This window comes from Cynocephalus volans, chromosome 14 (genome assembly GCF_027409185.1).
Source record: "Cynocephalus volans isolate mCynVol1 chromosome 14, mCynVol1.pri, whole genome shotgun sequence".
NCBI lineage: Eukaryota > Metazoa > Chordata > Mammalia > Dermoptera > Cynocephalidae > Cynocephalus > Cynocephalus volans.
Window position 1 is genome coordinate 45,581,114 of NC_084473.1, and position 27,830 is coordinate 45,608,943.

General features: G+C 39.9%; 1 protein-coding gene across 2 annotated transcripts in view; it reads left to right on the top strand.

The window, feature by feature from the left end:
- Window positions 1-9,233, top strand: part of STON1 (stonin 1) — a 45,508-nt gene extending 36,275 nt beyond the window's left edge. Inside the window, exons 3-4 of one of the 2 annotated variants that reach the window (XM_063078126.1) lie at window positions 5,798-6,000; window positions 8,342-9,233. In XM_063078126.1, coding sequence (XP_062934196.1) covers window positions 5,798-6,000; window positions 8,342-8,416 — 278 coding nt within the window. In that variant the 3' untranslated portion in view covers window positions 8,417-9,233. Of the gene's footprint in view, window positions 1-5,797; window positions 6,001-7,151; window positions 7,222-8,341 lie in introns of those variants that run through there. The other variant, XM_063078127.1, reaches the window with a different exon arrangement.
- Window positions 9,234-27,830: the final 18,597 nt, after the last annotated feature.

Below are 27,830 nucleotides of genomic sequence, written 5' to 3' on the forward strand. Positions count from 1 at the left end.
CCCCTGTGCAGGAGGGAAGTCCCTGTGCTGTAGTCTTGCCTGACACCCCACACTCTACTTCATTAATGCCAAGTTCCACCCCACGGTGTTCTCATGACTCACATTAGTAATGCTCTGTTCCCAAGGAACAGCAAGGACTGCTCAGACTCAGGGCATGGTGAGGTGGGATGGTGTAGCATGGTCACGTGGATGGCCTCTAAGGGCGCCTTCTGGCTAACGCCAGTGATATGGGGAGTTCATTATCTTCCGTGATGTAATCCACAGAGATGCTGCTTCCTGCCTTCATTTGTAACTTGGCTGGAGAAGCAAATGAAACCATTCTCAGATTATTTTCACACCAGGAAAGCAAGTTTTGAGGTTTTTGAGTACAAAGTTCCAAATGACCTATTCTAAAAGTTATATTTGTGCTACTTTTAGTCTAGAGGGGTTAAACAAAATCAGAACGTTGGCTTTTATTTTGCTAAACAAATAGGGAAAGGAAGGAGGGCAGGAAGTTAGGTAGGCTGGAATGCCTACTGGAACCTTCTGAGTCCAGAGGCCTCCCGGAGTCGTCCCCCAAGGTCTGGGTGATAACCTGACTCCTGTCATTTTCCATTGGTCCAAGAGATGGTCATTGGGACTGGAACAAAAGGTCAAACAGTTTTTGTGAGCTTTGAAGCAATAGTTGTGCCTCTGAGAGAGGAGCTTCAAGGGCTCAGCCTGCTGGGACAGGATGACAGGCTCCCTTTGGGAGCCCATTCCTGCTGCTGTGCTTGGAGCAGGTGCTCCAGGAGGCCCCGAAGGATCTAAGCCCTCGGCTAACCTGGCCAGGGCAACCACACTTATTTTTCAAACTGAGAACCCATACCAATCACCTTTTCTAATTTTGAAAGTGGATCAAAACGTAAAGCTTGTGAAAACGATCTTGTTAGTAACACTGCATTTTCCTAGAGTGAATGGTGTCGTTAACTCAATCAACAAGAATTTATTAAGAGGACGGCTCACTCATTCATTCCACAAACATCCACTAAATTTCCTCTAGGTACAGGCTCTGCTGAGTGCTTGGGAGATATAGACACAGACACAATCTCTGCTGTCCAGAAACTTAACAGTCTAGTTGGTGAGACAGACCCAGAAGCGACTGTCAGAATGCACTGTGGGAAAGTGCTCCATTCCAGGCTCGTATGAACATGTACAATAGGGATCTCTGAGAAAGGAGTGATGAACTGCCTGGGTACTGGGAAAAGCTTTGCCAAGGAGAGGATGCATAAGCTTAGAGTGGAAGACTCACTAGGATTCTATCAGGGATGGAAACAGCAGAACCAAGGCACATGCATGGGGGACCTTACCTAAGTTCTGGGACTGAGGGAGTAGTGGGGGAAGGAACCGGCATAGGGAGACCTTGTGAGCCATGCCTTGGGGTGTGGAGTTTGCCTGTCAATGGGGCCTCGGGGGTTCTCAGGCGTGACTGTGATGGAGTTGTATCTTGTTTTAGAAAGGTAGGCATACAGTGCAGAGGAGAATTAAGAACAGATCATGGATCCAGGAGGCTGGTAGCAGGAGAGAGATCCTGAGCCAGGCAGTGGCAGTGGGAGCCATGAGAATGGGAGGTGAAGGATGAGTGAGGAAATGCAGAGGAAGTGCCCCCAGGACAATGAAGACTGTCAACCTACAGGCATGGGGGAAGGGGGCAAGATCAGGGTCTCTGGCTTTGGTGGACAGGTGGGTGGGTGATGGTGCCATTAGCTGAGATAGCCTGGGATCCTCTTACCATTTGTCCTTTTAGAATCTGTTTCCCAGCCCTGGCTGCATGTTAATATCTTTAGAGCTTTAAAAACATACCCACATTTAGGCACCACCCCTACCAATCAGACTTGGGGAGTAAGGCCCAAGCATTGGTGTGTGAGAGGCTCTCCCATGCAGCCAGGGCTGAGGACTACTGACCCAGTCGCTCTCCTGTGCAATCTGGTATGGTCCCTGCACAGAGGTCATTCCTCCCTGCTCTGCGTGTCTCTGTGTCTTCTAGAGCTTTATAGTTGCCCTCCCAGAACAACGGCAAGCAGAGACATTCCCAGAGAGGCTGGTCACACTTGATCTTGGCCTTCAGGGATTCTTTTGGAAGACTGTCACAGCACCAGGCCCACACAGAACAATGTTTTACAAGTATTTCAGTAGTCAATTACACAGTGAGAAGTCACTGAACAAACCCTTTGGGATCAAAGCAGCTTTGTTCAGATCAGGTCTGTGCACAAAGGGAAGGTGCCGGGAAAAAGCAGTGGGGCTGTGTCAGACAGCGTCCCGAGGGCAGGGCACAACGCCGAGCGATGCTGGGGGCAGGACACGTCCTGTCTGGAGGCTTCTCCATTATGGCTAGGGAGGGTAATACAGAGAGTGAGGTGGTGTCCCGGGCAGGCTGCAGCCTAATTTGCCCCTTGAGAAGAAGCATAGAAGGAGAAAAGTTGGGGCAGAGAGAAAATCTTTGTCCTAAGGCAGTGCGTCTCAACTTTTTGTGTGCATAGGAATCACCTTGTTAAAATGTGGATTCTCCTTCAGCAGATGGGACCTGGGATACCCTGTTTCTAACAAGTGCTGATGAGATGCCAATGCTACTGGCCAAGGACCACACGTAGAGTAGCAGGGTCCTAGAATGCACTTCTGTTTTTCGATGTGATCTTTGGATCAGTTGTGTGTTTAGAGAACAGAGGATTTTAAAAACAGCTCTTTAACATGTTATCTTTTTCAAGCTAGTTTCTGAAAAATCTGCACTATTAGAAGAAACTATTTCAAAAATGGAAACTGAAAGAGAATATTCTACCATGCACTAATTATAAAACTTTTTGGGGGGCCTTTCTTCCCAGGAATTTGTGAGGTCAGGATTGATCTTTCCTATTGGTGAAATCATGTGCCTGTGATTTCAGGAGAGGTGGGAAGGGCTGCTGGTCCCTTAATGTCTCTTCTACCAGCTTGTCAATGCTTCATATTCCTTTAACAGTGGCCAAGTCTTTCATTTTACAACAAAGATTGACCTGGGGCAGTAGCTCATAGACTTCATTCATACTAAGGTGTGAATGACAACAGAGGAGCTTAGGCTTTGTTGGGGGAGGGGTGAGAGAAAGAAAGAGAGAGGGAGGACAAGTGGGGAGCTGGTTAGCTAAATCACGTGTAAATGGTGACATAGAGTTAGAAAGGGCAATGTGAGTAGTGGAGGGTCAATTAACAAATCTCTAACTTCCAATTTTTCTTTGCTGTCTTCAGCACATTGGTTTCTCTCCCACTCCACTTGTGTCATCCTCCTACCATCCATTCTCATCAACCCTCAACAATTCAGTTTCTGATATGAAATATTTTGGTTCAGGAGGGACTGGATATCAATTAGACCTAAGATGATTTTGTGATTTGCATTCCCCGTCTTAAGAAAAGGAGCTGCGAGAGTAACAATTGCTAAAGCCTTAGAGTGCCCCCTGGTGGTCAGCACTGAGATAATATGATTTTCCTCCGTCTTTTATTCATTTATTTGTCAATTCAACAAATATCCGTTAAGCCCAAAATATGCCAGATGTTGTGCTAGGGACAGACGTGATATCTGTTCTCATGGAGGTCAATATCTAAAGAAGGAATGTGATGCTAAACATTATCGAGTGTTTAGAGTTTTCAAAAGTCCAGAAAAATATGCCAGCAAACTTGAAGAGAAAAATGCTCTCTTCTATATTTTACCAGTTTTTTTTAAGAAAAGCAGGTAGAAATACTTTGTTTCTAACATCTTTGGAACTAGGTCTTCAACTTGGGTTTAATTTTTTTTCCTTTAATTTTTATTGAAAAACTTCCAGAAACATTTTTTCCCTATAAAATGTGAATATAAAATTAGATTGTCTCCAGTATTATTTCCAACGCTAAACGTGTAGAATTCACAGTTCCATTATTAGTAAAATTATAATAATTAAATAATACTGGATTTATAATAGAATAGCACTTTGCAAAGTAATAATAGGTGTCTAGCACGTCTATAGTACTATAGTATACTACTGCCCCAGTGCTCTATGTGTGGCAACTGGTTAATCCTCATAACAACCTTTTAAGGTTCAGATTATCATCATTACCCTCATTTTCAGATGGAGAAAATGAAGCTCAGAGAGAAAACTAACTTGCCTAGGATCACACAGCTATTAAGTAGCAGAGCTGGGATTGGACTCTGGGCAATCTGGGTCCAGTGTTTGTGTGAACTACTCTGCCCTAACAGGATTGACAAGTGCCTGAATGAAGTGTAAATGAATTCACTGTATCCTTGCTGCACACAGAAGACTAGAAAGGGTAATGGCTTGTGGATCTCTCTGGATATGTGTGCTGAGAGTAAAGTTATCACTTGCCTGCAGTGATCTGGGAAGTAAGAGCACCTCGGAGGCCACTGTTGTCCTACCCCAGGTGTAAGTGGTGAAGATAGCTAATGAGCATCTGTTGGTTAATTGATTGATGACTTCTCAAGGCCTTTTACAGCCTTAGAATTCAATTAGTTTCTCTACAAGAAACAGGTTGTAAGGAATGAAAGGTAATTTATCTTTTAAGACTTAAGTGAAATCCTTTAAACTCTTGTTTTTGTGCCTAAAGCTATATTCTGATAGAAATGTTCTTTCTCGAGCTATGTCAGTGGTACAGTAATTGAATCTGGCTTTTGAAATTACTGTTATTTCATACATTTATTTATGTAAAGAGAGTCACATTGGGTATGTACTTAGTGTGAACAATTCAACAGAATCACAGGTTATTTGTAAAGTTACTACAGTGATTACAGTGAATTATTTTTTTAATTTTTAAAAATTTATTGTAATTGTTCTTATTTATGTGGTACAATCTGATGTTTTGATACATACATATGTTGTATAATAATCCAGTCAGGGTAGTTAGTGTATCTATCACCTCATGCATTTATCTTTTCTTTGTGGCAAGAACATTCGGAAGCCTCTCTAGCTGTTATGTAATATACAAAACTTAACTGTTAACCAAATATTTTTTATTCTATTATAACACAGACACACACATTACATAACCCCTCCTAAAATCTTTGAGTATATCCAATATCCCTGAGTCCGGCACAGAGCCTGGCCTGGTATGATATATAAGTGACAAATTGAATTGAGTGAAAACAAATATTAGATTGAAATATTGAAGACCAGTATGCCCATCTCTATACATACATCTGTTTGAGTCAAAGCTTTTCAGAAGGATGAGTGAGAATTACAGTAGTGAAACAACTTGTTCTACTGAAAAAAGAATTTTTTCAGCCTGGAATGTTTTCTGAAATGTAATAAAATTTCATTGAGTTTAACTTTTAAAAATCAGAATCTTTAATAATATGACCTAATTTGGGCTGAAGTTTACTTTTGCATTATCTATAAATAGAGTGGTAAGAAAATGAATAAGAAGTATTATAAGTGTTTATTCAATCTGTTTAAGAGAAAGAGATTCCTACAGGTTCTTAGGACATTGTAACCAAACAATTATGTTTAATATAAACATTACTCCTATCTTTTAATTAAAGAAAACAGTAATAATTCTAATTGAAAACATTTTTAGGAGTTAATCTGTGCATATGTAGAGTAATAAAGTTATACTTCTCTTAAAGGTAGTACTTAAATAATGCAGATGGATTCCCCCTAATTAGTACAATATTGTGGATTTTGACTGTATGTTGTTTAAATGGAATTCACAATGCCATAGTGTTAATGGAATTGCTTATTAAAGAGAGATAAGTGCCTTTTATGTTCAAGAGTAATGTTCACTGGCCATTGAAATACTTTGACCATTTGATTTTTTTCCCCTCAAGGTCCTGATCAGCCCCATTGTTTATCATACAAGCTAGAACTTGGATCAGACCAAGAAATTCCCTCCGATTGGTATCCATTTGCTACTGTTCAGTTTTCGATGCTTGACACCTGTGCCTCAAGGACAGAGGTCAGGTCTCTGGGGGTGGAGAGTGATGTCCAGCCACAGAAACATGTTCATCAGCGAGCTTGCTACAACATCCAGGTACATCTCAAAGCCCTGAGGTTCAAGTTGGGGCTTCCAGAGCTGTGACCTGATTTAGCTTTAAATATTTGCTTTGCCCTCTTAAGTGAGGGTGGGGTGGGTGGGTGTGATGACATTTGAACGAGAGGAGAACTCAGGCATGGAAACATGATGGTCAGTATTGCACTTAGTTCTTCCCCTCCATTGTAGTGAATGTGGGGAACACTTAATAATTCAGCTCTCAATGATAAACAGGATATTAAAAAATTTATATCTTAGAAGTATATTTATAATAGAAATTGTGCTGTTAGAATAGCATTTCCCGAAGTGTGTTCTCTGGAACATGTGTCCCATATAATGATCCAAGAAAAAAATAAGTTGAGGAATGCCATACACTAAATTAATATTAAATGAAGGCTCTGAGAAGTCCTGCAATAAAGAAATCTGTTAAACTTACTTAACCCAGTTTTTTCTAACTTATTGACTTTGGAATCTTGTTTGTGTGGGTGTGTGTATGTAACACATCTATCAGTATCTTGTGGAATAGTATTCTGTAGAGCACCCTTTGAGAAATGCTGAGTTACTCTATTATGATAGTTTTGAATGTTAACCATCAGCTCTTGTGCATTCTCAGGCCAGATGAATTAAAGAGTGACATACACTTACATCTGTTTCTAAACTTGTTTTTCCTTCTTATCTTCAAGATTAATAGATATATGGATAACTTCTGCTGTATGTTTCCCATTGTATCTTGAAATAGTGATATATGTTGCTGGTTTTGTTTAAACATTTTTTAAATTAGAAAATATTTCAAAAATCACAGAAATTAAATAGCACATAACAAACAGGTGGTTTAGTTTAGAGTTTATATGTTTTCGTTTTGTCTTGCACATGAGCAACATTTTTTATTTTCTAGTAGCATTTAAAAAATCTACATGTTGCTTGAATCTCGGCTATGGTTAGCCATTCTGATTTTCTACTTATTTATTCCTATTAAAAATAGTGTGATTTTATAAAACATCCTTAACAGCAACTGGTGATCCTATAATATAGTAACATAAGTCAGGATTTTTCTTTATTTTGGACCATCTGTTTAAAAGTCTATACGTTTGGGTGCAGTGATGTTTTTTCTATTGATGAAATTAATGATGGGTAGATGTTGTCCTGTGCAGCCCCTTCAGCACTGAAGAAATTGTTCCCCAGTAGCTGGAAATTGTCCTGGCCGAAGAGAGTTGCCTTACCCGAGGTCATGTCCCCTTTCGGGGTCCACCTGTGTGCAGTGACAGGTAGATGGGGTGGGGAATGATGTCTTAACTTGGGCTAACTCTGCAGGACCTTCCCAGCTTCATTCTGCCATGGGTGCTGACCCCAACAGCACACAAAGCTCTGTCTTAGAGTCTGCTTCTTGGGGAACCTGACCTATAACACTAGGTATATAAGTGTTATGTGTGACCAAGATATGAGGCAAATGCACATGAGACTTCATTTATACCTATTTTCCTGTTCACAAGATGTGCCAGTTTCATAAGGTTTTAGTGGACAGCTCAAAATTATGTGACAAAGTGTCTTTAGCTTCAGTAGCATTTACTAGTTGATCTGCACTTGGCGGCAATTTCATTATGTTCTCTTCCATTTAATAAGTATCTATTCAGCAGTTTCAAAGTGCCAGACACTGCTCTAGACGTGACACCAGTGAACAAGAGAGATAAGGTCCCTGTCCTCATGGAGCTTACTTTCTAGTGTGTGTGTGGGGGGGGGGGGGGGGGAACAAAAAATAATTGGTAAACAAATAATGTAATTTCAACTAGTGACAGATTCTTAGGAGAGAATAAAATCAGACAATAAGGTAGAGGGTGATGGAGGGCTTCTTTTTCTAGGGTGGTCAGGGAGGGCCTCCATGAGGAGGTGACATTTGAGCTGAGACAATAAAAGTAAAGAGCAGACAGATGGTCCAGCCCAGCTGGTTTACTAGTTTGTAAACTAGTTCATTTTAGTTAGAGAGATAATTTTGGGTGCATTTTAAATTTCAGGTGGGCGAATGCTGGATATATGGTACGTGGGGGGATAATTGATCACATGTCTAGCCAGATCTGTAAATGTCTTATCAATATATATGTATTATGTGTACCTTTTATGAAAACTATGTTTGATTTAGAAGAGAAGGGAGTGTCAGTCCTCTTCAAGATCCAGTGAAAAGGAGAGCAGAGTGCCTTTTTTCAGAGCTCGAGTGGGAGTGTGGAGGGACAGTGTCTGCATCCAGAGGCAGATACAGTCCTCGCTTCATGTATAAAATAGGACTGAAGAGGTGTCAGTGCTGTGTTGCATTTGTTAATGCTGCCCATGTTTTGCTTTTGCACAACAGGTTGAAATAGAAAAGAAGTGGATTAAAATCGATGGAGAAGACCCAGATAAAGCCGGTGACTGTGTAACTCAGTAGAAGTAGCAAGAGTAAATGACAACGACCCACTTGTCCAATATGTAATTCACAGAAACCACACAAAGTTCTGTTACTGTATAGTGGAAGTGACTTCTGAACAGTGGGCTTAGGACAGGTCCAATGGCTGTGTTTAGAGAAGTTTAGACCTAAAATCAAACAATCTGTATTTCATGCTTTTGATATGTTTTTACCCTAAGGGGTTTGATCTAAAATGTGTCTATAATTTGTGTGATGTTTTGCTTTCTATTGAAACTCAGTAGCACTGTCATTTGATGTGTGACCCGGCAGCCAGTTTGGCTAAAGGGTTTCTGATTTTTGATTACTCATTGGCTGATTGTTCTGCACTCTGAATTATCTAGGTGCTATATTTATTACACACGTCTCTTGCTGTGTTAGAGCCTGTGCCAGAGGGTAAGGCAATCAAAGGAGACATGAACTAAAACACTTAATTTTTGCTCTTGCTCACCTCTCAGATGTGGCTATGTATAGAATGATGTTGAAACCACAGGCTAAAGTGGAGATTTGGCAGTATCTGTAGTTTTGAGTTATCTTCTTGTCCTCTTACCCCGTCAGTAAGTAATCATTGGCTGTATTTGGTACCTGTCTATCCCCCACTGTATTATCATTTTCAAACTGTGTTCGTGTCCTGGTGATATGCTTATTTTAGTACAAGTCACAAGGACATATTGCCTTTTGCTTGGTGGGATTCCTTTCAAAATGAAATCCTAGTACTGTATTGGATACTAGTTAAAATATTTTATGTACATTAAAGATGAATTTCTAGAGTTCATGAATATTGTTTTCCAAAAGTACAGACTCTAGGAATGTATTTTGATAAAGTAATATTTGTAATTAACACAAACCTCTCTTCAGTAGATGTCTAAGTCATATTATGACTATTTTATGCTAGTTCTGCTTAATTTAGTGTATATGTCTTTAAAAGATAAGCAACTGAAAGACACTAAATTATTTTATTTAGATTTCTAAAAGGTGACATTTCTACTCTTCAAAGTCAGGGAAATGATTATAATAGTTTGGTTTCTAGTGAAAAACCAATGGCATTAGCAGTTTAGTTCTGTTTACAGTTTCCTTTTAGTATTTACAGTTAAAGTTCAGAATTTTAAAATTTATGCAATCTATATTTTAGCTATTTTTTAGCCTGAAAAACAAACTTTTTCACATGGTATTAATACACTTTCAATATATGTTGAATGTTAAATATGATTAGGAGGTATTTTTCTCTATTTACTGGATTTGTTTTGAGTCGAAACTGATAAAATATTCTTCCAAACAGCATTTATTTGTTGGCCTACAGAGTTGATTTCATACATTTTATTGAATATTGTATTATATTCATTTTAATCTGCTCAAAAAGCAGATTAAAACCGATAGTTATGATGGTCTATATCAATCAGGAGATTTTATTGCTTTTCATTATTTTACTGTAAAAGCAAAGAATGTGAAAGTTGATGGTTGACATGAATGGGTGTTGCTCTTTTTAACTGCGCTTGATGCATGACTTATAATATCACATGCTTGAGACGCACTGTTGATGTATATGAAGGCAAATCTGTGTGTGTATGTCATTTTTTAAAAATTCTACCATCTTTCTCTATCATCTGGTGTGGGCACAATCTGGAGTGACTTCAGTCTGCTCAGAACAAAATTCGGAGGCAGACTGAACCTGACGTTGCTCCACCATCCCAGGGAAATCAGCTGGGTTAATTACTGACTTTCCTTCGAAGTGTGTTTTATGGCATCCTGTCTATCAAGAACTCACAGATTGATTCAGATGAATGTAATGAATATTTACACCTTGAAGTAAATTTAGGAAAGTGTGCCGTGAATTGCTCCTCATGCCTGGCAGGTTGACTAATATCTGTGGGTACCTCACTGCTGGCGTCACTTACTCATAAGTCACCCAGCCTTCAGGAGCCTCTCAGGATTCAGTGTTGAAAATACGGTAACAAAAGACAGACTAAATCCCAAATTGAGTTTCTGCAGCAATGCAAAGGTTGATAGCATTAACAGCAGGTTGCTACCGCATAATTGTTAATTTGCACCTCTATTAGGATCCTTAAATATTCATTACTCAGTGTTCAATTAACATTCTGTGTAGGGAGGAGAAGCTTTTTAATACAATTCTTCTGACCTAAGAAATGGCAGGAGGTCATATGTGACTATGGATCTCTAAGTGAAAAATCAGGTAGGCCCATTTAGACTTACAAATTAAGAAGCAGAATCTCCTTTGCCAGAAAGTAAATTGTGATCTTCCCCAAACCCCTGCTTTTAAGGGAGGGAGGGAAGAAAGGGAGTAAAGAAAGAAATACACCTTTTCTAGAATTTTACTTTAGTTTATGTTGGTGGCTGGCTGGTACAGGGATCAAACCCTGGACCCTGGTGTGATCGGCACTACGCTCTAACCACTCCTTTATAAGTTTGACCATTTTGGAGTTAGTTGGTTGACGCAATGGCAGCTTTCCAAGGAGTTGACCATTTTGCTTCAGAACACTTTTCTTTTTTTTTTTTTTTTTTTTTGTGGGTGGCTGGTCAGTATGAGGTTATGGGGGAGGCCAGGGGGTGGGAGGTGGGGGTCGTGGGGAGACGGGTAGGAATCCAAACCCTTGACCATCCTGTTGCAAAACCATGCTCTAACCAACTGAGCCAACTGGCCAGCCTGCATTTTGTGATTAGTTGTTCTCTGATTGCTTTGAATTGGTCACCTTACCAGTCACAAGATCATAATAACGGTGTAAGTGAATTCATGGGTTGATCATTACATTGACTAATTGTGCAGATCTTAATTTATGGACATTTTCTTTTTCTGTGGGAAGCACAACAATTTATCCATTAAAAAAGTATGGGAAAAAAGACTTTCTAGCACGTAAGTAAAGGCTGGAATTTTTGACCTGAAGTACACAATAGACAGTTTTTTCTAGTTCTCTTCATTCTGGAGCTATGCTTATGATACAGCACTTTTTCTTGTGAATTCAGTTAGAATGTCTTCCTTAACAATGACTGTTATAATATTTTACTCAAAATATGATTTTATGTCCTTTCAATACAAATATAAAACAGATTGAACCTTAATAATCATGTAGCAAAATATTTTGTAGATTGCATATTGATTTTTCTAAAATTAAAGATGTATTTCAAATGATTCTTGCTGTGTTATGGACTTATATCTTTTTTTGCAAGGCCTAAGGCTTTTTTTTTTAAAGGTAAGAAATCAATTTCAATAACCTTAAACAATTGACTCTCTGTCAGGCATATGTACATGGCTTCACTATTAAGGAGTCAGTAAACATGGCATCTTGGCATATCCTGGAAAAATGACACCATCAAACTGTAATTGATGATGTTATAAAGGATGGTTTTTAAAATAGGGTATAGTTATGACTCATAAAGCTATGAAATCAGTATGTGCAAAAGATTTTATTTAACTCATTAACTAATGAGGGAACTGGTAAGATGTTATCACTGATTCCAAGGAGAATTCAAAGTGCAGAGACTTACCTAGGAAGAAAGGGACTCCAAAATGAATTTGCAAATAGATGCAAAATAGGTCTGTCCACAGGGGAAATAAACAGTAATTCATCCTACTCTAACACAATTAATTTACATTTCTATGGACAATGATTATGTGCATTATTATCAGTTTTCTACAACTCAAGGAGTTGTAAATTATCTCAAAAACAACTTAAAAGTGTTGATAATCTGGATGAATGAGCTAGACAGGACCTCTACTATTCAGTTGTTCACAATTTTTCCTGACAATAGGACAATTTTGTCCACAGGAGAATTCTATGGAATTTTCAGACTTTGGCAACTTGTATAGTAGTACTATAGAAATAATGTGTATTTAAAAGCAAAGTTTTAAAGTTTAGAGGGCTGTTTTTCACAATTGTACAGAAAATATTTCAGATAAGGTACGTGTGTGGGTGGAGGGGGCATTTTAGATATGAATTAAATCAGTGTTGATAAAAATCAACCTAACACTCTCTCCAGCCCCCTTTTTATAAGAAATCTGCCTTGCATTGAAATTAAATTTTTATTTAGCTGTTAAGGTTAATATTTCAAAGCTGCATCAGCACAGAGGCCAGATCATCAAGCACTATTTTAGCCATTGTTGTCGTTAATGAGGCTTGACTCTAGTTATTCAGGAATAATAAAAGTTATCATAAACTGTCCATATGAGTATTTGCAACAACATTCCTCAAATTTCCATCAGTCATTTCTTTCCTGTTTCTGTCTCAACTACGCCTAGACTGCCCCATCGCCCTTGTGTAGACACAGGTGCTTCTGATGTTGTCTCTCCTAGGCCCTCTCCATTCTCTGCAGCTACTCCATTCCAAGGGCCTTTTGTGCTCTTACCCGGGGTCTTAAAGCATAGGGCTATGTGTATTCCACTGAACCCTATACAGTTAATTGCCAGTATTTACCAATTCTGATGGCAATTCCATGGGGCTCAACCAAATTACCTATTTCCCCGGGTTGTGTGAAACAAGTATTTTTCTTGTTATGAGTATATTAATGAGTTCCTGGTTAGAACTGGCATCAACATATGAATCTGACGATGATTAATTTTTAATGCAAGAGAGAATTGCTGGTCAAGAAACAAATAGGTGATTTAAAAAATACCATAGATAAAAGCTGCAGATAATATTGTTCCTTTAAAATCATGTTCCATCTGTAAGGAAAAGGAAAACTCATTCAATTAATTGCCCCATGTTTTAAAAGATCAAAGTTCATTTCCATAAGACTTCCTAGGGGAAAAAAGCAAATCACCATTACATCTTGAGGTTTGCTTCTTCCCCTTCGTGCGTCTGTGTTGGCACAGCCTTCCAAACCTCAGAGGGAAGGGTGGCTTATTTAAATAATGTGATCGTGTGTCTTGACATTTTCCTGAGAAGCCTCTGTACTACCCAGAGTTGCTGTGAATTTCATGAAATGTAATTTGCAGTACACTCTTAAAACAGAAGAGGGTGCTCGCAGGCAAGCTGATGCGACCCAGAGTTAGAAACACAGCATTTGAATTTGGTGGTGGTGCTTGTATTGTGATGTATAATAAAGGATCTTGGGGGCATTTTATAAAGCATTTCAAAGCATTGTGAGTCCAGTGGAGTATGATTAAAATTAATGCAGTAGACGAGCACTTTAAAGTATTCTTAATGCCTTGTCTAAAAATGTTGTTGAATACAATTTTACACATCCTAAGGATTTAAATACTATGCTTATCTCTAAACATTTCAAACTATTAAAGAGCCAGAAAATAGTACCTTCCTTCTCCACAGATTTCTAACAAACTTTTAAAAATGAGAATTAATAAACTCTAAATCTTCTTACTTTAAAAGATTTATAAAGTGTTATATTTAATCCACTGTGTTTTGGCATGTATCAAGATCAATGCGGTTTCTAAAAAGCTCCAGCTCAGGATTGTGCTTTCAGATTCTTAGGTAAGAACAAGCAAATATATGCTTGACGGGGAATATTCCATGCTATCTTGACTCAGGGGCAAACGTTTACCCTGTTTCAGTCCTTAGAAAGCAGTAATGAGCATTGTCCTTTTCATGATGGGCTATCTCTTTCTCAGAAATCTTTATAGGTGGATGTTGTCATTCTTTTATAAAACCTGTTAGGACATGCTGTTTCCAAAAATCTTGTATCATGAGTAAGTCTTTAGCTGAAAAAATGAGACATTCCCAAAGGTGGCTTCCACACTCTGAAGTATAGAAGCTTTCTGAAGACATGGGTTGTTATAGTTTACCACTTTGAATCACCTCAAAATGCTATGTGACCATCGTTCCAATTAATCATCTTGTTGAGCATTCTAATGTTGATTGAGTGCTTACTTTATGCATGCATGTTTTCTAGGCACTGGGATAAGCAATCACAAAAACAGTTAATTCCTGCTCTTGCAGAGGGTATATAATAGTGAGGGAAGTCAGACAATAAACAGATATCAAGTTGTGATCACTGCTATGCAGAAAAATAAACTGGGTAAAGTGACAAAGAATGGTAGAAAAATGCTATATTAGGTAGGGTGGTCAGGAATGTCCTCTCTGATGAGATCACATTCTAGCAGAGACATGAAGGAGAGAGCTACCCAGATCCCTCAGGGAAGAGTGTGTCTGCAGAGGGCACCGCTAGTGCACGGGTGCTGGAATCAGAGAGTGTTGGCCTGTCAGAAGAACATCAGGAGGGCAATGGCTACTGGGTGGCTGGATCAGAGCAGGTGGAGAATGGAGGTGGGGGAAATCAGAGAGGTTGTGGGTAGGTGGAGGAGGTAGATCATGTCTGGCTTTGTAGGCCACGATAAGGACTTTGGATTTTATTGTGAGTGAGATGCGAGCCTTTAGAAGGTTTTGTGTGTAATAATGACATGAACTTTACCACATGATAAGATAATTGTATGGATGGGGTAGGGGAAGCAATAGCAGAAGCAGACAGAGAAGGTAGGACTTTATTGCAATAACCCAGGGGTCTTAGTCCGTTCCTGCTGCTATACCTTAGACTAGGTAATTTGTAAACAACAGAAATTTGTTTCTCACAGTTCTATAGGCTGGGGAGTCCAAGATCAAGGTGCCAAAAGATTCAATGTCTGGTGAGGGTCTGTTCTTCATAGACATCTTCTTGCTGTGTCCTCACATGGTGGAAGGGGCAAAAGAGCTCCCTCAAATCTCTTTTATAAGGGCACTAATCCTATTCATGAGAGTTGAGTCCTCACACCTAGTTACCTTTCAAAGGCCCCTCTTTTAATGCCATCACCTTGGGGGTTAGGTTTCAACACATGAATTGTGGAGGACAAAAACATTCAGACCATAGCACCAGGTGATAGGTGATGGTGATTAGGAGTGGTGATAGGAGATGAAAAAAATGGTTGGACTCAGAATGCATTTGAAATATAGAGCCAGTAAGTGCGTGCTGATGGATTGGATGTGGGGTGTGAAGTAAAGAAGGGAACCAAAGATCACTCCAAGATTTTTGGTCTGAGCAACTGAAGAGTAGAGCTGTCTTTTATGGAAAAGGGGAAAAGGGGAAGACTGTTGCAGGAGCAGGTCTTGGGGAGACAGAGTAGGAATTCAGGTTTGGGTGTGTTAACTTGGAAATGCCTATTAGACATCCAAGTGGAGACAGCAAGTAGCAATTGGATGCACAAAGCAGGAGGAAGGGCTGGGCTGGTGATGTGACTCTTAAGGGACATCAGCGCTCAGAGCTGTGGGGCCGGATGGGATCACTGAGGAGTGAATACAAATAATAGAAGTGGTCTGACAACTGAGCCCTTGGGCTTTCTGAAGTTTAGAGGTCAGGAAATGAGGACAATGCAATAGAGGACCCTGAAGAAGAGTGGCTAGAGTAGAAGAAAGAAGAGAATGGTCAAATGAAGAAGGGTACAATCAGCTGCCTCAAATGCTGCCGATAGCGTCAGATGAGGACTAAGAATTGACCACTGAATTTAACAACACAGAAATCAGTGACCTTGACAGAAACAGTATCGTTGGAGTGATGATAATGGAAGCCAGCTCAGGAGCATGTGGAGCCAGTGAGTAGATGGCTCTGTATCAGAGGTAAAACTGCCTTCTACCCTCTTACTGTCTGTGGTGGGCCTAAGAATTAAACTGACATTAAGACAGATCAGGAGGAGAAAAGTGTACTAATTTTATTGAATATTTTTACAAGTACACAGCATTCTTCAAAAGGAAAATGAAGGCCTGTAGAGCTAGGGCTGGGTCTGGAGCTCACAGACCCCTCAAGCCTGTTGTCCAGACTGTGTCACCAACCCTTCACACACAGGTCTATGAGCTAGGTAACTGGAAGAAAGGTCCTTGGAGCCTTGGTTGAAGAAAGAGTAGTCTTTATTTCTGCACACACGTCTAGGAGCTAGGCAGTCCAAAGGGAAACTCAAAACTCAACTGTTACCAGCAAAGTCCAAAGAAAAACTGAGCAGCTGCCAGCAAAGTAAACATGCTCTATTTTTAGACACAAGCTCTCTGCCAGCCAGCAGTTCATGGCCGCTGCTCCACACACTCTCAAAAACACAAGAGTAGCAACAAAACTAAAAAGATACATTGGTGTGCATGTGCACTAACTCCACCCACCCATACACAATTTGTTTACAAAGAATGTGCCGCACCACACCCAACCAGACCTTAGGCAAAGAGGCCTGATTAAACTATTCTATTTTCCCAACAAGGCCCAAAGAAGCCATATGGACACATAATGTATACCTTTTCACACAAAGAACAATACATTGTGGTGATGTGACAGGACAAAGGGGCTCAGACTAGGGGCATTAAATTGTGGGACAGTGACCAGCAATATATGTGGGAAACCAATGGAAGATAAGTGTTATTTTAGTAGGTTTGTTTGTATAGGTGCATTTTGGTGACGACTCCCCATCACCGGTGATAAGAATACTATTTTCCTAGTACAAGCAAGGCACTTTTTCTTGGGAAGTTTTATGACCTGTTTTTCAGTAGAAAAGAGGAGGTCAGAGAGCCCTCCCTGTATCTGCTGTTTCTCAGGTGCCTCAGCTGAGAATAATCAATATGCCTGAGCAGCATATTTTGAGGTGGCATGTTCTGAACCTCTTCAGCTCTTTCGAAGAGTTTTGCAGCAAATATGAACTGGGGACACCAGCTGGAGAGGATGAGACTTTTTTTTTTTTTTTTTTTTTTTATTTTATTTTATTTTATTTTTTTATTTTATTTTTTTTTTAATTTTATTTTGTTGATATACATTGTAGCTGATTAATGCTCCCCATCACCAAAACCTCCCTCCCTTCTCCCTCCCCCCCTCCCCCCCAACAATGTCCTTTCTGTTTGCTTGTTGTATCAACTTCAAATAATTGTGGTTGTTATATCTTCTTCCCCCCCCCCCGGTTTGTGTGTGTATGTGTGTATGTGTGTGTGTGAATTTATATATTAATTTTTAGCTCCCACCAATAAGTGAGAACATGTGGTATTTCTCTTTCTGTGCCTGACTTGTTTCACTTAATATAATTCTCTCGAGGTCCATCCATGTTGTTGCAAATGGCAGTATTTCATTCGTTTTTATAGCTGAGTAGTATTCCATTGTGTAGATGTACCACATTTTCCGTATCCACTCATCTGATGATGGGCATTTGGGCTGGTTCCAACTCTTGGCTATTGTAAAGAGTGCTGCGATGAACATTGGGGAACAGGTATACCTTCGACTTGATGATTTCCATTCCTCTGGGTATATTCCCAACAGTGGGATGGCTGGGTCGTATGGTAGATCTATTTGCAATTGTTTAAGGAACCTCCATACCATTTTCCATAGAGGCTGCACCATTTTGCAGTCCCACCAACAATGTATGAGAGTTCCTTTTTCTCCGCAGCCTCGCCAGCATTTATCGTTCATAGTCTTTTGGATTTTAGCCATCCTAACTGGGGTTAGATGGTATCTCAATGTGGTTTTGATTTGCATTTCCCGGATGCTGAGTGATGTTGAGCATTTTTTCATATGTCTGTTGGCCATTTGGATATCTTCCTTAGAGAAATGCCTACTTAGCTCTTTTGCCCATTTTTTAATTGGGTTGCTTGCTTGTTTTCTTCTTGTAAAGTTGTTTGAGTTCCTTATATATTCTGGATATTAATCCTTTGTCAGATGTATATTTTGCAAATATTTTCTCCCACTCTGTTGGTTGTCTTTTAACTCTTTTAATTGTTTCTTTTGCTGTGCAGAAGCTTTTTAGTTTGATATAATCCCATTTGTTTATTTTTCCTTTGGTTGCCCGTGCTTTTGGGGTCGTATTCATGAAGTCTGTGCCCAGTCCTATTACCTGAAGTGTTTCCCCTATGTTTTCTTTAAGAAGTTTTATTGTCTCAGGGTGTATATTTAAATCCTTAATCCATTTTGAGTTGATTTTAGTATACGGTGAGAGGTATGGATCTAGTTTCATTCTCCTGCATATCGATATCCAGTTATCCCAGCACCACTTGCTGAAGAGGCAGTCCCTTCCCCAGTGAATAGGCTTGGTGCCTTTGTCAAAGATCAGATGGCAGTAAGTGTGAGGGTTGATTTCTGGATTCTCTATTCTATTCCATTGGTCAGTGTGTCTGTTTTTATGCCAGTACCATACTGTTTTGGTTATTATAGCTTTGTAGTATAGCTTAAAGTCAGGTAGTGTTATGCCTCCAGCTTTATTTTTTTTGCTGAGCATTGCTTTGGCTATTCGTGGTCTTTTATTGTTCCATATAAATGTCTGAATAGTTTTTTCCATTTCTGAGAAAAATGTCTTTGGAATTTTGATGGGGATTGCATTGAATTTGTATATCACTTTGGGTAGTATGGACATTTTCACTATGTTGATTCTTCCAATGCAAGAGCATGGAATATCTTTCCATCTTCTTGTATCCTCTCTAATTTCTCTCAGCAGTGGTTTGTAGTTCTCATTATAGAGATTTTTCACCTCCTTGGTTAACTCAATTCCTAAGTATTTTATTTTTTTGGTGGCTATTGTAAATGGGCAGGCTTTCTTGATTTCTCCTTCTGCATGTTCACTATTGGAGAAAAGAAATGCTACTGATTTTTGTGTGTTGATTTTGTATCCTGCTACTGTGCTGAAATCATTTATCAATTCCAACAGTTTTTTTGTAGAGGTTTTAGGCTGTTCGATATATAGGATCATGTCATCTGCAAACAGGGACAGTTTGACTTCATCTTTTCCAATCTGGATGCCCTTTATTTCCTTCTCTTCTCTGATTGCTCTGGCTAGTACTTCCAACACTATGTTGAATAGGAGTGGTGAGAGTGGGCATCCTTGTCTAGTGCCTGTTCTTAAAGGAAAAGCTTTCAGCTTCTCCCCATTCAGGATGATATTGGCAGTGGGTTTGTCATATATGGCTTTAATTATGTTGAGATACTTTCCCTCTATACCTAACTTATAGAGGGTCTTTGTCATGAATGAGTGCTGAACTTTATCAAATGCTTTTTCAGCATCTATAGAGATGATCATATGGTCCTTGTGTTTGAGTTTATTAATATGGTGTATCACATTTATTGATTTGCGTATGTTGAACCAACCTTGCATCCCTGGGATGAATCCCACTTGATCGTGATGAATAATTTTTCGTATGTGTTGCTGTATTCTGTTTGCTAGTATTTTAGTGAGGATTTTTGCATCTATATTCATCAAGGATATCGGCCTGTAGTTTTCTTTTTTGGTTATATCTTTACCTGGTTTTGGTATCAGGATGATGTTTGCTTCATAGAATGAGTTTGGGAGATTTGCGTCCGTTTCAATCTTTTGGAATAGTTTGTAAAGAATCGGTGTCAATTCCTCTTTGAATGTTTGGTAAAATTCTGCTGTGAATCCATCTGGTCCTGGGCTTTTCTTTGTTGGGAGCCTTCTGATAACAGCTTCAATCTCCTTTATTGTTATTGGTCTGTTCAAATTTTCTACGTCTTCACGGTTCAGTTTTGGGAGCTTGTGTGTGTCCAGAAATTTATCCATTTCCTCCAGATTTTCAAATTTGTTGGCGTATAGTTGTTTATAGTAGTCTCGAATGATTCCTTGTATTTCAGATGAATCAGTTGTAATATCGCCTTTTTCATTTCTAATTTTTGTTATTTGAGTCTTCTCTCTTCTTTTTTTTGTTAGCCATGCTAATGGTTTGTCAATTTTATTTATCTTTTCAAAAAACCAACTTTTTGATTCGTTGATCTTTTGAATTGTTTTTTGGTTTTCAATTTCATTCAGTTCTGCTCTGATCTTAATGATTTCTTTCCGTCTGCTAACTTTAGGATTGGATTGTTCTTGTTTTTCTAGTTCTTTAAGGTGAAGTGTTAGGTTGTTCACTTGCCATCTTTCCATTCTTCTGAAGTGAGCATTTAATGCAATAAATTTTCCCCTCAATACTGCTTTTGCAGTATCCCACAGGTTTTGGTATGATGTATCATTGTTTTCATTAGTTTCAATAAACTTTTTGATTTCCTGCTTGATTTCTTCTTGGACCCATATGTCATTAAGTAGAATGCTGTTTAATTTCCATGTGTTTGTATAGTTTCCAGAGTTTTGTTTGTTATTAATTTCTAGTTTTAATCCATTGTGGTCTGAGAAGATACATGGGATAATTCCAATTTTTTTGAATTTATTGAGACTTGATTTGTGACCTAATATGTGATCTATCTTGGAGAATGATCCATGTGCTGATGAGAAGAATGAATATTCTGAGGTTGTTGGGTGGAATATTCTGTAGATATCTGCCAATTCCAATTGGTCTAGAGTCTTGTTTAGATCTTGTGTTTCTCTACTGATTCTTTGCCTAGATGATCTGTCTAATATTGACAGTGGAGTATTCAGGTCCCCTGCTATTATGGTATTAGTGTCTATTTCCTTCTTTAGGTCTAATAGAGTTTGTTTTATAAATCTGGCTGCTCCAACATTGGGTGCGTACATATTTATGATTGTTATGTCTTCTTGATGGATCAGTCCTTTTATCATTAAGTAGTGTCCCTCATTGTCTCTTTTTATGGTTTTTAGTTTAAAGTCTATTTTGTCAGATATAAGAATAGCCACTCCAGCTCGTTTTTCTTTTCTGTTTGCATGGTAAATCTTTTTCCATCCTTTCACTCTTAGTCTGTGTGAATCTTTATGGGTGAGGTGGGTCTCTTGTAGGCAGCATATAGTTGGGTCCTGCTTTTTGATCCAGTCAGCCAGTCTGTGTCTTTTAATTGGGGGAATTTAAGCCTTTAACATTAAGAGTTGTTATTGAAAGGTGTTGATTTATTCTTAGCATTTTATTGGTTGTTTGGTTGTCTTAGGTGTCTTTTGTTCCTTGCTTTCTGATTTACTGTTTGGTTTCTTTGTTTGTTGGTTCCTTAGGTTGTAGATAGTGTTTTTGTTAGCTTGTTTTCTCTTCATGAATGCCATTTTTATTGTACTAGCGGGTTTAGATTTTTCTTAGGTTTTTATGGCAGTGGTAGTTATTTTTCAGGAACCAAACCCAGTACTCCCTTGAGGATTTCTTGTAAGGGTGGTCTTGTGGTAGTGAACTCCCGCAGTTTTTGTTTGTCTGAGAAATATACTATTTGCCCCTCATTTCGGAAGGATAGCCTTGCAGGGTAGAGTATTCTTGGCTGGCAATCTTTGTCTTTTAGTATTTTGAAAATATCATCCCATTCCTTTCTAGCTTTTAGGGTTTGTGATGAAAAGTCTGATGTTAACCTGATTGGGGCTCCCTTATAGGTGATTTGACGCTTCTCTCTTGCAGCTTTTAAGATTCTCTCTTTGTCTCTGAGTTTTGCCAATTTGACTATGACATGTCTTGGAGAAGGCCTTTTTGGGTTGAATACGTTTGGAGATCGTTGAGCTTCCTGGATCTGAAGATCTGTGATTTTTCCTATACCTGGGAAGTTTTCTGCCACTATTTTGTTGAATATGTTTTCAATGGAATCTCCATTTTCCTCCCCTTCTGGAATACCCATGACTCGGATATTTGAGCGCTTGAGGTTGTCTGATATCTCTCTCAGATTTTCTTCCATGTCCTTGATTCTTTTTTCTTTCTTTTTGTCTGCTTGTGTTATTTCAAACAGCCCATCTTCAAGTTCAGAGGTTCTCTCTTCAACTTCGACAAGCCTGCTGGTTAAACTCTCCGTTGTGTTTTTTATTTCGCTGAATAACTTCTTCAGTTCGGTAAGTTCTGCTACATTTTTTTTCAGGACATTGATTTCCTTGTATATTTCCTCTTTCAGATCCTGTATACTTTTCCTCATTTCATCATGATGTCTAGCTGAGTTTTCTTGTATCTCATTCAGTTTCCTTAGAATTATCACTCGAAATTCCTTGTCAGTTATTTCAAGGGCTTCTTGTTCTATAGGATCTAGAGTATGAGATTTATTAACTTTTGGTGGTGTACTTTCTTGATTTTTTGTATTTCTGGTGTCTTTTTTTTGGTGTTTATTCATTGTGGCAGGGGGTTTCACAGTCCACCGGTTTAAGACTAATGACTAACTAGGATGTTGCTGTGGTTGCCAATTTGGTATGGCTCCCGCCGTGACTGCTCAGTTGGCCTCTAGTGTCTTGTGTGTGTGGTTGCCTCGGGTCTTGGGCTTCTCCAGGGATCCACCTTTCTGGTCAGCTTGTACTCTGCTGGGCTGGTGGATCACGTACCACAGGGTGTGTGATCTCTGTTGAGCTTTCACTTTCTGTACAGGACTTCTCCCCGTTCCGTGTGCTCTGGCCCAGGCTGTTAGATCGTGCAGTGGCGACCCCACCGGGTGTATGGTTTCTGTCGAGTCTCCGCCTCCCTGGCCGCACGTCTCCCCCCTCTGTGCACACTGTGCTGGGTTGGGGCGTGTCTTCTGCACCCCTCGTCTATCAGCTGGGCCTTCAAGACCCTGCTCAGCACCGCCTCGCCCAGGAAGTCTACCAGGTTTCTGCTAGGCACAGACGACCGGTCTCTCTGGGTGCCTTTGTAGCACTGTGTAGATCTTTCTCGGGTCTTGTTCACCTTTGTATCCCCCCGGTATAAACCGAGTCTAGTGCCCGCCTGCAGCCTGCTCTCCGGCAGGTTCAAGCGGACCTGGGAACTCTCCTACCACACTATTCCCAACCAGAAATTCGTTAGGCTTTTTTCCAAACTGGTGGTCGCAGAGATGGTATCTGCCTCCCAGTAACAGGAAGTTTACCGGGGCCGGAGTCCAGGGTGTGGTGGAGTGACAGTCGGCCCGTACTTCCTAGCCCTCCCAACACTGGTCGGGACGCCCCACACCCCCAGCCCTGCCAGAGAACCGTGGAGGGAGTGGGAGAGGAGGTCGGCCCGCAGGGTCCGGAAAGCCCCGCGCCAGGCCAAGCAAATGGGCTCAGTGATGGCCGAGCAGGGCGGAGCTGCCCACACCTGGGAAAATGGAGGCAGCACCGGGGCAGTAAGTGGCCTGGTGGTGCAGGCGGGGAGCCGCGTGGGCATCCACCCCCCGAACAGAGCTGTGCCAGGGATCACTCACAGTGCTGTGCCAGGTCGGGCGCTCGCTCTGTCTCTGGTTTGTTGCCTTCCGTGTTCTCGGCGCTGCCGCCTCGGGCTGTTCAGTCGCAGCGCCGCTCGGGCGCTCCCAGGAGTCTTCTTTAATGCCGGCCTGAAACCTCGAATCCTGGATAGGGCAGCTGGCCGCCTTCAGTGCGGCCCCAGCCTCCGGGATCCTGGCTGCATCCACAGCAGCCCTGGTGCCGTGTTCCCTGTTTCAAGACTCACTTTTGCAGCTAAGAATCAGTTCTTTTCCTGCTCCACACTTCAAAGCTGTTGCCTGTAAATGAGGCAGCCTCTCCTGCCGGGGGCAAAGTGGCGTTGAGCCCCCACGACCGGCCAGCAGCAGCAGTCCTCCCTTAAGAGATGGCCAGAGGAAGGTCCACAAGTTTCCCGGCTGCCTGAGGCCCAGTGGCCACCTTTTCCACCTCAGCTACTCCGCGCCAGCCACCGCAGCCGCCGCCATCTTGAAAACCTCCGAGGATGAGACCTTTTTAATACCTATCCCCTTAAGACCCAAGTCTTGATACTTTTTTTCTAATGGTGACTCTTTCTTCATCATTATTATCATTACAGTGATCTTATTGGTGTTGACTGTAAAATTTTCTTACTCTTCTATTTTCAATGCTTACAGAAAACGATTATAGAAAATGCTTATAGAAAACGATTCCTTGTCATCTTTCAGCCCATGACATCTGAATCATGTACTGTTTCTAGCATAGGTGTTTTGGATGTGCCAGCTCGTATTTCTTCAGAATTTTCATTAACTATATGTGTGGTATTGCAGGCATTACATATTTTAAAATAAATTTATCTATTGCATCAATCACTTCCTGTTTTGTTTTAAAATTTTTTCTTGATTGAGCTCCACTGGGTCCATGTCATTTCATGTTGGATTGGCAATGCCACTTCAACTTTTGTTATAAAATTCAGGATAATTATGAAGCAGTTGCTGGTTTCACAACCTTGAAAATGCCTACAAGTTCCTGCTGGATTGAAAAGCACAATTACTTATTCATAGTTTTTATATCTACCCAACAGTTTGAACTTTGGTTCTTTATTACAGTCTGATATAATAATATTCTATGTAAATAATTGTCTAGTAACTAATAAGTGAATTTTAATAAAGTTAAAGTATTTGCAAAAGGTTCAATTTAAGCAGCTGCTAAATCATACTACTAATAGAATAGTTTATTTTTTTGATTCACTGTCTAGTTTTAAAACTGTTTTGTATGATAAAAATAAGATGATGATCAAAGTATGATTTCACAAATCACATGGTTTATTGCCATATATAGGGTATTTTTTCTCCACAGTGCTGAAAGAGGGGGAGAAGGATGTGAACAAATCTCACAGAGAATACACTGCAAAGTGAGTGAGTTCCAAAATTGTCAAAGTCTAGTTGCTCAATTAGGATGCAAGCAGCCTTCTGTGGAAGGTAAAGTCTAATTAAAGTCTAATTAAAGTGTACCTTTATAAGAGAGGCTCTTGGGAGAGATGGCTGGACCAACACAGTGGAGATCCACAGTGTGCACGATGGTGGGTGGGGCTTTGGAGATTAGCCCAAAGGCTGACAGGGTGTGGTCCTTCTGTGGCCTAAAGTCACCAAGTGTCTGTCCAACTCTTAGGTTTGTTTGTATTTTGGAGTCTCACAGTTGCTGTCAATAGCTCACATAGGGGATCTGATAAGGTATGACATCTCATTCTAGAAGGGAAGTACACTCTACATTCTTTTCACTGAAAATCATGTCACTCATGTCACAAACTACTGTATGTTAATGTTGGAATCATTTTGAAGCTATGCAACAGAAACAATTCACAACTAAAAGAATAAACTTCAATTTAAAAATATCAGTACTCAAATCCAGTAAATATTTCATGTATAAAAGTAACCAAACAAAACTATTACATCTTGCAATTCACACTCCATTTTACTCCTAAATTTAAAGGCAGAAATAAAAACTCCAAATGTTTATATAGAATGACAGAATTAAAGTAACTTAAATTCTATTTCTTCATCTTTACAATCATCATTTATTTTAAATCTATGGTTTAAATTCAAGAATATGTAGTACCAAAACGGGTGCAGACATGAACTGCACCTAAAACAAATTTGAACAATTCTGGACTATTATGAATTTCCAAAATGAATTTGTGTATCTGAGTTCACTTGTGTCAGGGGTCCAACTGTATAACTGAGAGTTCTCTAAATTAACTTCCATGTAGGATACAATGTTTATTAAACTCTGAAAAATTAAAAGATGCTGATTTGACTCTTCCATATGCATTATTAAAACTCAACAGTAATTGCACCAATTGTTTAGAACATAGCATCTCTCTCAGAGGTGAAAAGCAAAAAATGAGACTGAATTCCAGAGTGTCCTTTTCTGTAGAGTTTTATTTTGATATTTTCACACTGCTCAGAGAGAATTCCACCCAAAGGTCCTCAAGTGCCATGAAAAGGACAAGGAAAGAGCATCTTTGAACAGTGTCATTGTTAAATGCCAAGAGCCTGCCTCTCCAGTGGATAATTTTGAGATATTCTGAAACACTTTTCAAAGGCTTTGCTAAGTACTCATTGTGGAAAAGGACAAATGCTGTATTAAACTCACACTGGGATCAGAGATGGCTGTGGGCAAAACTGAAATAGACGATGTTTGTAGCCTTCTTTTTATTGCCTTTTCCTGTATCAGTGGATGCTCCAGCCCCTCCCCCAGTACCTCCTCAGGATTCTTGGGGTCTTCCTCGTGCCTTTGTCTTACATGATTGAGTGCCAGGAAGTGCTAGGCATCAGTAACTTAGATCTTGGCAATCCTCCCTGTGGATGTTGCTTCTCCTGTAGGCTTTTCAAGCCGAGCTGCTCATTCTTCCATACCCCACAGACCTTCAGCTGCTTTCCTGCCTCCAGTATGGCCACCCTCCAATCCGCCCTCCACGCTGCAATCAGCAGGGATGATCACATTATCTGGCTTTTGCTTACCAGCCATCCTCAGCTTTTGCTGCAACTTGCCTTGTTCTGTTTCCTCTGGCCAAACTGAACTGCTTTCATTTCCTCAAACCCACCATGTTCTCAAGAGCCAAGCTTTGGCTATCTAGTGCCCTGCCCCTGGAACAATTTTCTGGTCTCCTTCCTTTATCCCTTATTCATTCCACAGATCTTGGTTTAGGGTCCAACTCCAGGATGCCTTCTCTGGTCCTCCACATTTAGGTTAGGTACTCCTTGTAAGTAAATTTTAGTACTAATCCCATTATATTGTAGTTATTTGCATATTTTTCCTTTCTTCCACCCTATCTGGGATTTTGATTGGGGTGGCTCTGTCCACAGTGATTTCCCATTTTCTAGTAGGTGATGGTAGTAGCAATGCCAGCGGTATGGAGCTGAGCCCCTTGGCCAGAGCTTCTGACCTCTGCGTTGAATAAAATCATTGCATGAATGAATGATAGATGAATTTAAATTAATGCACTACTTCTCCCAAGAATAGTTGCATTTTAGTCCCTATTTCTGCCCCCACAAATAGTCTAGAAATTTTGTTTTATAACAGTTTAACAATAAATTCAAGTAAATAACATTTAATGAATGCTTTCCATACTTGAGGTACTATGTTAAGAACTCAGGGGGCATATAAGGATGAGTAATACACAGCCTCAGTCCTCAAGAAATTCAAAATCTATCACACTTATAGTTACAAATACACTTTTTCTTAATAAACACGCACATATATCTTCAGGGGGTTGAAAAGATTAAAATGCTTCTTTTAAAATTTGATTTAATCTTGTTTTTGAAAGCTGGTGAAGGTAGAGAGGAAGCACCCTTAGCTTTTCAGCACTTACTATGTGCCAGGGATCATGTTTTCTCATTTAATACACAATATCCGATAAAGTGTTATTTCTCCTCGTGAAATGAAAGCATGTGTCTCTTGTTAAGGATGTCTTGGAACCATTGTGTAGCTGCAGAAGGCTTTTTTCCTGCACTTGAAACAATACCATTGCGCTTAATTTCCTTGACCTGTTCACATAATAAAATGTAACCTCAAATGAAAAACATTCAGATAAGGAATTACTCACTAGTTCACCCCAAGTAAACATACACAAGTAAACAAGCATTTGTTAGGAACCTCTTAGGTGGCTGGGACAATGCTAGGCACTACAACTTCGGGAACAAATGGAATTGTACAAATCACAATGTACTTAAATTTATGGGACCATGACATTGCCCACTTTCAAAGCCAAAAGAAAACCAATCACAAGTAAGGGTGACAGGGGTGGGAGTGGGGCAACAGTGTTTTTTTGTGGTGTTTGGATGGAGTAGAGTGGTTATCGTCTAAGAGTTTTCTGTCTTGATGACCCTTTCTTGGTCTTTGGCTAGAGAGAGCAGTATGGTGGGGCTTTTTTGTCTGTGACCACTGATGTTTCTAGGTTGCCAGCTT